At 43.7% G+C, this 10432-nt stretch overlaps 1 protein-coding gene across 5 annotated transcripts in view; it reads right to left on the bottom strand.

Annotated features, from left to right (window-relative positions):
- Positions 1 to 4399, bottom strand: part of Bub1b (BUB1 mitotic checkpoint serine/threonine kinase B) — a 53820-nt gene extending 49421 nt beyond the window's left edge. For 4 of the 5 annotated variants that reach the window (XM_005381216.2, XM_005381217.2, XM_005381218.2 and 1 more), the window contains exons 1-2: positions 4197 to 4399; positions 1711 to 1857 (exon numbers count right to left, since the gene is read on the bottom strand). In XM_005381216.2, coding sequence (XP_005381273.1) covers positions 1711 to 1857; positions 4197 to 4228 — 179 coding nt within the window. In that variant the 5' untranslated portion in view covers positions 4229 to 4399. The remainder of the gene's footprint in view (positions 1 to 1710; positions 1858 to 4196) is intronic. The other variant, XM_013512667.1, reaches the window with a different exon arrangement.
- Between the last annotated feature and the right edge of the window lie 6033 nt (positions 4400 to 10432).

Genomic DNA, 10432 nt, shown 5'->3' with positions numbered 1-10432 from the left:
CCAGGCAGGCGCTTTTGCCGCTGAGCTAAATCCCCAGCCCCTGTATCACTTTCATATCACCAGAGACCTGAAAAGTCTTAAAATTCAACCATCATGAATCAGACACCATCTTCTGTTACAGGTAGAAAAAAATGACACGTAGAAGTCAAGTAAGAGATGTCAACGGTATGTGAACAATCAAGGAAATTCTGAATATGGAACAAGAGCAGAAGGAAGACAAAGGAGACTTAGGTTAAACAAAGTACCGAGGTAACAAGAAAATGGAAAAAAGTAGAAAAACTAGTGTGATGTCACAGAAAACAGGAAGGAGTTTTAGTAGTAAAACACCACCATTTTTGAAGCAAAATCATGAAACACAATGCTTTCCAAGCTCCAGTGACACAAATAAAGATATTCACTACATTATAACCCAAAATTTGGCTGGACACAGTGGCACACACCGGTAATTCCAACACTTGGGAGACTTTGGCAGGGGGATTGCAAATTCAAGACTAGCTTGGACTACATGGAGAACGTGTCTCGAAAAACAAAAACTAAATGAACAAACCAACCCAAAACAAAACTCAACAGACAAAAATCTCTGACAAAACCAACTCTCCCTGCCCAATGCACACACACAAAAGGAAGAAAACATACCAAACCTCTCCCCTAGAATTCTAATTTGCCTATGTTGGCAGCATGTTTTGTCAGATTAAACGTACAAATTGATACTTTTGTTTACCCGTTAAAAAAAAAAAGTTTATTATTAAAATATGTATTAGTCAGTAGAGAGCAAGATCCATAGGTCCATTTGACTAATGTAAGCTTTTATTTTTCCTGGGAGTTTAAGCCATTCTTCAGAAACTTTCAGTATAAATTCAATTTCTCCAAGGTTTACATGGTCTTGAGACCACTATTCTTTTCTTACCACATTCTCAGTAGTGACATACAGTGGTGCACGCCTCTAATTCCAGCACTCAGGAGGCTGAGGCAGGAGAATCTCAAGTCTACAAAGCTAGCCTGCACTACATAGCTAGTTCAAGGCCAGCTGGAGTACACAGTGAGACCCTGTTTAAAAAACACACAAAAATATTTTCCTAGAAAGTAAATAATTTAAAATAGCAGACTCAGGCAGGGGTGTAGCTCAGGAGAACGCTTGTCTAGCATGCTTAAGACCCTAGGTTGGATTCCTATCACTGGAAAAAAAATTCACTCTACCTCAGTGGTCAGAACTCAAGGAGACAATCTCTAACTGAATTACTATCAAAGAATTGAATCTGCTTAGGAGCCCAGAATGATATAACACCTTTGGGAAACATTATAATACTATTGTTTATCACTGACCCCTGTATAAGTCATATTTTTATTGATAAAAGAGTTTAGTTGCTACACAATCAAATTAAATCCTTAACCCTTGTTCTTACTAGCACTTAAAGAGCTCTTTAGCTGTCTTATCAAGAAAAAGGTGGGGCAGAAGAGGTTCTTATACTGTCAATTTTTTTTTGTTTGTTTGTTTCTTTTTTGTCTTTTGTCTTTTCTTCCGGTACCAGGAATCGAACTCATGACCTTGCGCTTGCCAGGCAAGTGCTTTGCCGCTGAGCTAAATCCCCAGCCTCTATACTGTCAATTTTTGAAGACTACTCTTTTTGCCATCCTGCATGGATCTGCACCCATCTCCTCTTTCAGCAGGAGATGAACAAAACCAGGTTGAGCCCAAACCATTCTACACACCGTTTCTGCTGCTGAAGAGCACTGTTACAGGCAGACTCCTGTTGTGCCAGAGCTCCCTGAAGTGTGGACATGATCCGCCCCTGCCTTAAGGGTTGTACATTTTCTTTACTCAGCTCCCACTCATCTCCCTCCAGTGACATGGCTTCACTGCGAAGAAACAAAAATAAATGTGATACCAACATGGATTTATCAAAGTAGCCCATCACCTCGTTTCCAAATTTATGGTTATAGGGTTACCTAATAGAAGAGAGAACTTGGCAAGGGTTTTGTGGTTAGTACCGTAAAAAATGAAATTTGAGGTAAGAAAAAAAGTAAAACAAGTGTTTAAATTGGTAAAGTAGATAAAAGGACAGGAGTTCCACACCTTCTATTGAATGCTTCATCTAGTTTAATTTAAAATTAGCAAATGTTGGTCAGACTAACACCCTATGTTTTAACTGATGACTTCAAACTGAAGTTTGGCTGGGTGTGATGGCTCACACCTGTAATCCCAGTCACTCAGGAGACTGAGGCAGGAGGATGGCAAGTTCATGGCCCGGGCAACTTAACAAGACTCTGTCTCAAAATAAAATATTAAAAGAGAACACAGTTCAGTGGTAGAGTACTTGCCTAGGGTGCACAAGGCAACACAAAACACCTCAAGCTTGTATATACAGGTAGCCCAGACAAAAACACAGTTACCTATGCAAAACTAGCCCTCCAAAGCCCCTACTAGAAGAATTCCCAAAACTTTTTGGAGGCAATCACAATTTAGGGGGATGTATGCTGTACTTTAGAGCTCTGCAATGGGCAGGGAGAAGCCTACTTCTAAGATGTTATCTCTGGATGTTAAAAAGATAAACACTAATTTCCAAATTAGATGAAAATTAGTGGGACACTGATCTAGATGATAACTGAAAACTCTCTTCAAGAAAATAACTAGGGCCAGGGATATAGTTCAGCAGCACAGCGCCTACTGGCAAGTGCAAGGTCGTGAGTTCCACTCCCAGTACCAAAAAAAAAAAAAAGAAAGAAAATAACTAAGTAGTAGGGTCCTGCTGATGCAGGTCTATAATCCTACCACTCTGGAGATCGAGGCAGGATTCTGAATTCAAGGCCAGCCTGGGCTACATAAAAAGACTCTGTCACAAAAACAAACAAACCAAAAGTAATACAGTGACTACCAGTTTGGGTTATAACCACTCACGGATTTTAAACTCTATTGTGTGAAGCCAGGGCCATGTCATTTCTTTTTGTATCCATGGCCTAGTCCATGATACTGTACTAGCAAGCACTGTGTAAATGTTGAATTCATTTGAATTTTTTCTCTTGCTTTGACGCAGTCTCCCTAAATTGCCCAGGCTAGCCTCAAACTTGCAGTCCTCCTGTCTCAGCGTCTCCATGTCTTCTCTTGCTCTTCAAATAGTAATTTCATTATCTCAGGTAAGTGTCCCAAACTAACCCGGGGACTGTTCCCTGCTCCTCCGAGTTTTCACTCGTCTCAAATAAATAGCAATTCCATTCTCCCAGCTGTTCAAGCCAAAAATTTTACTACCAACTGCAATGCCCCTCTCATCCCTGTCAGTCCATTAGTCGGTCAATCTTGTTGGTTTTATCTTCAAAATATTGCCAGAAATTAACCACTTTTTTCCAGCCTTACTCAAACTATCCTTTTCTCTTGCTTGGATTATTTCAGTACGGTCATAACCGATCTCCCTGTTTCATTCCATTTTTGCCTTTAGTTTATTCAACACAAACAGCTAAAGTGACCCCATTTAGCTGTGCTCAGAATCTTCCAATAAGTTTCAATTACAATCAGCAAAAGCCAGGTCTTTCCAATGCCTGCGTATCTACCTTTTTAAATGCGTCTTTCCACTGGCCTGTTTCACTGGGCGCCAGCGGGACACGCCTGGGGCCGTTCACGCACCTCCTCCCTGTTCCTCGCGCTTCCCCCAGAGGTACGCAGGACCAGCTCGACTTCCCGCAAGTCTTGACCCCAAGGACCGCTCAGGGAGGCCCCCCTGCAAAGCCATCTAAAACGGCGCCCCCACCCGGACTCCCTGTCTTCCCTTCTTAAGCTCTTCCAGTACGCCCTCCGCCCGACCCTTGCCTCGTCCAGTGTGTCTCCCGCACCTCTCCCACCGCAAAGCTCACCCTGCGCGGCCCGAGATTTTCAGGTCTTTTGCTTACTGGCTGACAAGCACCCACTGCTTGGTAGGGGTCATTTTTTTTTTCTAAAGGAAGGGTACCAGACGCGCAGGGCCTCTACGTTCCCAGGGGAGTAACCCCTACCGTAAGCCGAGCACGGGTTTGGAAGCAGTTACTGTAAAAATACTTTGCATTTTCCCAGAAACCCGTAAAGGCAGCATCAACAGCGGCCTTTTCCAAATAAGAGACGCGTCCAAGCGCAAACGGTCCTCCCCTCCAGGGCTCGGCGCACAGGCTCTGCGCCCGCCAGGCTCCTCGGGCCTCGCGGGGCTTCCCAGGGGCCCTTCTCCCTCACCTACCTAAGATCCACTCCTTTCTTCGGTTCCGCCATCCTGCATTCCTTTTCTCAGGGCTGCCGACCGTCGGGGCTTCCCTCCGCAGCCGGCCCTCAAAGCCACCGAAGGGATAAAGGGGTGCTTCAGGACAAAAATCACGCGACCAGCTCTCTCACAAACCGGCCACCTCACGCGCCCTTTCCGAGCCGCCGAGTTTCAAATTTAACGGTCCCGCGCGACCGACGTGGCTACGCCCCCTCCCTACGTGCAACGCTCTCCTCGATGCATTCTGGGATATGTAGTTTATCCAGAGTTTAAAACCTCCTGGTCGCGAGGCATCAAGAGAGTAGTAGTTCGGAGGTGGGCATTCAGTGGCTACCGGGGTGCAGCATCTTTTAGGCAGTAGGAAGTCTCCTTGTTCTCTGCGCGTCCCGGTTGTGAGAAAAGTCTCTGAACTAAGGGAGTGATACTTTCCGCACTGGAATTACTTAGGTGTTTTGAGTGTAGGGACATGTCCTGCTGTTCTGGCGTGCTGGCCAGGCTGTGGTCACTCCCTCCTTTCCACACCAAGTCTTATAGGCCTTCAGTTCTTAGGCCACTGTGACCCAGTTGTTTCCTGCCCAACCCTCAAATTAAAAAGAAATTTTAAAAAACTGGATTCTAATTTTGTAAAGCAGCGGGTCTATTTTTTTTTTTTTTTGTCTCAGTACTGGTTTAGCACTACATTTTGTTTCTCAGGGCCCTATTCATTCTACAGCTTCTCAATTTTGATCACTATTTTGGAAGTGTATCATTTGATCTTTTTTTTCATTTGATCTTTTGAATAGCCTTCTTTGTAGCCTAGACATATGTCTCCTAAATTGTGATACAACATACAGCACAATCAGGCTATAATCCTTGCTTATTTCACTAAGGGGGAAAAAAAGGAAGGGAGGGACAGAGATTGAAGGAGAGAGAACGTGCTTTGTAGTCTTACTTGGAACCTGAGTTCTGGTTAAACTATACTATAACTGGGCAGACAACATGGAGGCCAGGTGGTGTTACAAACTTCAGCTGAGTCCATCAGTTGGGAGGCGAGTCAGGCGTGAGCTCATACACCTTTAGGGTGAGAAGAGAAAGAGGCAAAACCCAGTTTGAGAGCCTCAATGTGCTGAGTAGGGGTGAAGCACAGAAGTAGACAGTGAATTAGACACAGCTCTTGCATTCTGAGAACTTCGGGCTGGTGGGACAGACAAACAAATAGGGAATTTCAGCACATTATTGCCACACCCTGAGGTAAATAAACTCTGGGGGCCATAGAAGCACACAGAAAGAGTTTCCAGCCCAGGTCCTGGGAGAGAGGAGGAAGTCAGCGAAATTTGATGGTGAACATGAAGGGCAAGGAAGACTCTCCACAAACGACTGAGCACAAGACAGGTGTGCAGCAGCTGACGTGTGTCTATAGTACATATCTACCTCCTCCTCACCACTGCCCAGTAGGCCCCCACAGGCTTCAGCTCTTTGGACCTCCACATTGGCTCATCACATTTAATTGTCTTGTGTCCCATTCTGTTACCTATCGCATAGGAACTAAATCATACTAAATTGTTACTAATAGTTAATGCTGTAGTACAGTATTTTCCACAGCATGTTCTAAAATACCAGTAGATGTCACAGGGGGCTAGGGATGTAGCTCAGGGGTAGAGTGTTTGTCTAGCATGGGCAAGGCCTTAGGATCAATCCCAAGCACCGCAAATAAAATAGAATAATCAATAGATGTGAAAGGGGAATAGGAGTGTGGTGTTCAATTCTGAAATGCGGGGTTAAATGAACAGCTCTCTTGAGCACTTTATATGCCAAAGTGTACCATGAATTTCCAAGGAGGAGAGTGTATTAGCTTCCTATTGCTGCTATAATATACACAAATTTAGTAGGGGTTTTTGTTTTTGTTTTGTTTTGTTTTTGTTTTTGTTTTCTGTGACAGGGTCTCGCTATGTAGCTCAGACTGGCCTTGAACTCACTATGTAGTCCAAGCTGGACTCAAACTCAAGGCAGTCCTCCTGCTTCAGCCTCCTGAGTGCTACTAACTTGCTGGTGCACCACCAAACCCAGCAATTTAGTAGTTTAAAATGACACAAATTTATTATAGTGTGATAGTTCACAAGTTTGTCACAGATCTCACTGGGATAATCAAAACATTAAAGGGCTGTCTTTCTTTTTGGAGAATTTTTTTTTTTTTCCTAGTGTCTAGAGGTATTCACTGGCATTTCCTGGCTCACGGTCCTCTTCCTCCATCTTCAAAGCCAGTAATACAGTGATTCCTCACCTATCATGGGAGTTACGTTCCAGAGACCCCCATGACAGGTGAAAATCTGCGAAGTAGCGGCGTTATATTTATTTTATTATTTATATATATTTTAAGGCTTTATAAACCCTTCCCACACTCCTATAAACCTTTCCCACTCTCTTATTAACCTTTCCTACACTCTTATAAACACTTCATATGCTCTTAAACACTTTCTACACTCTTAAACCTACATAATTTTAACAACATGTAAAATTCTATATAGGTACTCGATGTGAAGTGGACAAAGAGAGATACTGAAAGTATGGGCACAGTGTGGGAGAGCAAACAGACCAATGCTATGGTCACTGAGTCAATCAGTGCCCAGGATATAGAACACAGTGCTGTGGTTGGTCACCTTTCATTCCATCAGCCAATAGTGTCCCGTGTACAATCTCACGTTGGCAAACTTGCGCAAGCAATACTGGCATACTGCATTTCCATTGTGTACAGTATGGTATTCATCCATGATGAATGAAATACATACTGTATTTTATTTTGATTTAATATTCTTTTAATATGTTTGAATTAACATTTTTATATTGTTATATTGTTTTTAAATTTTCAGGCAGAAATAATTAAAATAATATTATATAAATACCTATATACTGCAAAATCCCGTGATACAGAATTAGATATGTTTTTTTAAAAAACCCATGATACAGTGAAGCTGCAATAAGTGAACCGCAATATAGTGAGGGACAACTGTATAGCATCTGTCTGACCCAGCTTCCAATGTCCCATCTTTCTGTCTGGGCACAGTCAGGAAAATTTTTCTGCTGTTAAGGTCTCATGTGATTAGATTAGATTTACCTTGATAATCCAGGATAACCTTTCCATTTCTAGCTCCTCTGCCTTAATCATGTCTGCCAGGTCCCTTTTGCCACGTACAGTAACATTTTCACAGGTTCCATGGATTAGGATATGGACATCTTTGGGGACCATTAGTCTGCCTATCCCAGGATGACAAAATATGTTGGCATTTCTAAACTTATTTGCTCATAAAGAAACCTTTCCATAAGATGGGCACAATGGCACATACCTGTAACCTCAGGGAGACTGAAACAAGAGGATCACAAGTTCGAGGCCAGCCCAGGCAATTTTGTGAGATCCTGTCTCAAAATAAAGGGGATTGGGTATGTCCCTCAGTGATAGGGCACTTGCCTGGCATGTGTGAGGCCTTGGGTTTAATTCCTAGTGCCAAAAAAATAAAACTTTCCACAAATTTTTTAGAATTGATTTTGGGGTGTGTTACTCAATATATTTCCCCCTCTTAGTGGGAGGCTTCCAGAGAAGAAAATTTATAAAGGAATAAGTCTTACTGGTAGAATTTCGGGCATAATAGTGATTGGTAGCAGTCTGGAACTATAGTAGTAAGTCCTTCGGTTTCATGTTTTTACTTTATTCTAAGCCATACTTAAATACATCAATGGTTCTTAGATGGATTTAGTTGTCAGAAAGTCTATGATCTTGGTCTTGTGCAGATGTGTGTGTTCCTTATTGTGCAAAGGCTGATTCCCACAATTTAGCCTTTCCTTCGCAGAGTGTACAAAAGCTTTAGACTGAAGATGAAAGCCTGTGGGTCTCCAGGGTTGTTTACTGCGCAGCCACAGAATGCAGAGGACTCTCTGGGGGTAGGAGAAAGGTCAAAAGATGCAGAACTAGGGGCATGCAGGGACAGAAGGATATCACATCTGGGAAAGTAGCATCCCCATGCTGGCCTTTATGCCAGCAACAGATTGGCCAATCACAACATAACCACATGGTGGATTTAACAGTGATTAGGTGTCTTAAGATGGAAGAACCAATGAAAGGAGCTATAATAAGCCAAGCCAACTGTGTTGCCAAGAGGAAAGGAGATGGAGACGGGAAATGCACTGGCCCAGGCCTGGGGCTTCTGGCTGCTGTCCAGTTGCATCTCACAGCTCCAGCCTAGCCTGAGCAACTTAGTGAGATCTTGTCTCAAAATAAAAAATAAAAAAGGGCTGGGATTGTAGCTCACTGAGTAGGCACTGGGTTCAATCTCCAGTTTGGCAAAGGAAAAGAAGGAGGCATTGGGGGGATCTTATTCAGGGCCACATATGTAGTTGAACAAATAATGTGTGCCCAAGAGTGCCCACCCAGAGACAAATGGCGACACTTCCCTGCTTTGTGCACTCAGAGGCAGCATCTTCTAAACTTCATCTACAAAGAAGGGCCTTGTTTCTTCTAGATCACACAAACACTGTGTGGCAGCTGTGGCCCTGGGGTGGGAGGTCTAGTGAAATTTTCATTACTGATGTTTGCATGACCTCATGGGCTGCGAGGCCTAAGGAAAGCAGTTACCTCCTGCCCAGTCTGTGCTTGAGGATCTGACCATTCTACGGTAGCTGAACAGTAGTGGTGATGGTTCCTGGCACAGCCAAGACAGTAGGATGGAACACCTGGGGGTGGATATGATCAGGCTTCCATTGCATTTCTGCCAGGCAGGTTTCCTCACTGCCTTGCTCAGACAGTCTGCAAAGTTTGCCTTGGACATGCTGAGGGTGGAGCCATGGGAGGCATGGCTGGGAGATCTAGGCTAGGAGGGGGCCAGATGGTTGGAAACAACTCAGCGAAGCTAGATAGCAGATGATTTGGAGAAGAATTAAGTGAGGTGACAAGCTATTCGGTCCCTGTTCCCCTTTGATTTTATAAGTCAGGGTCTCCCTGTGTAGTCTAGCCCGGCCTTGTACTCACTATGTAGCCCAGGGTGGCCTCAGACTGGCCATGATCCTCAGCTTCCCATGTGCTGGGATTATAGGTCTGTGCCACTAAGGAGGTCCTTTTCTTCTTTTTTAGCTTTGCCTGGTGATGTAGGTCTCAGCTAGAATTGGCCAATAGTCTTTCTTTCACAAAACAACTTTGAGAGACTAAGACCACTGAGAAAACTAAATTGGGGAATGCTTTGAGCATCCCAGATGCAGCCCTGGGCTTGAACCTGCCATGGAACCCTGCCCCTGTCTTGTGAGTTAGGACATAACTATACAGGCTTCCTTTCCCCACTGCGGAGGTCTCTGGACATGTTGCCTCTAGGGGTTTTCAATACCTTTCTTCTGACACAAGCTCCCAAACCAGAGCTGGGAGAAAAGAATACAGAGACAAGGCTGACTTAGAAAAGTGTCATCTTCCAACAGCCAAAGACAAAAGGAAGATGGCAGAACTCTCTGGATCAACCTGAGCCCATTTTTGATTTTCTATCCAGCCCCCTTGGAAGGAGTTATAGAAGGCAGTGCACATTCTAAGAGGAGAGATGTTAGCTAGCTCTGGCCCATCATGTTTCTAGAAGGGGAGCTGTAGAATTGCCAATCTGGCTTTTGCTAGTGGTGAGATATGTGCCCATATCAGATGCCCTATGATAATCTTGTACTGCCTGCTTGACCTGGCTGAATTTCCACTTTGCCGTACTCTTGTTTATTTTTAAGGACAGGATGTCAGTAGGTCATAGGCTCCGCTTCCCGTGGGCTAGCCAAAACTGATTGATCTACAATGGCTTCTAGTAACCAGCAGACAAGCTCTATCTTCATTGTAATTTATTACATGCTAAATGACACACCTCCAGCACCATGACTGTTGATGGTTGCTATGATAATGACCAGAAAGAACCCTAAAAAGAGCTGAGCATGGTGGTGCATGAATGCTTGTAATCCCAGCACTCTGGGAGGCTAAGGCAGGAGGACTGTAAGTTCAAACCCAGCTTGGGCAACTTAGTGACTTAGCAAGACCCTATCACAAAAGGTGTTGAAAATTCCCAGATTAAAAAATTCCCTACTTTAAAAAAGAAAAAGGAGCTGGAGATATAGCTCGGCGTGAAGGCCCTGGTTCTGTCCCCACTACCAAAAAAAAAAAAAAAAAAAAAAAAAAAAAAGAAGTGGTGTCCAAATTTCGGAAATATCTCCATAAGCCCCAGAAAAGACAT

This window comes from Chinchilla lanigera, unplaced genomic scaffold, assembly GCF_000276665.1.
Source record: "Chinchilla lanigera isolate Chin_1 unplaced genomic scaffold, ChiLan1.0 scaffold00015, whole genome shotgun sequence".
In the NCBI taxonomy this organism is placed as follows: domain Eukaryota; kingdom Metazoa; phylum Chordata; class Mammalia; order Rodentia; family Chinchillidae; genus Chinchilla; species Chinchilla lanigera.
This window is presented reverse-complemented; position numbering and strand designations above follow the sequence as displayed.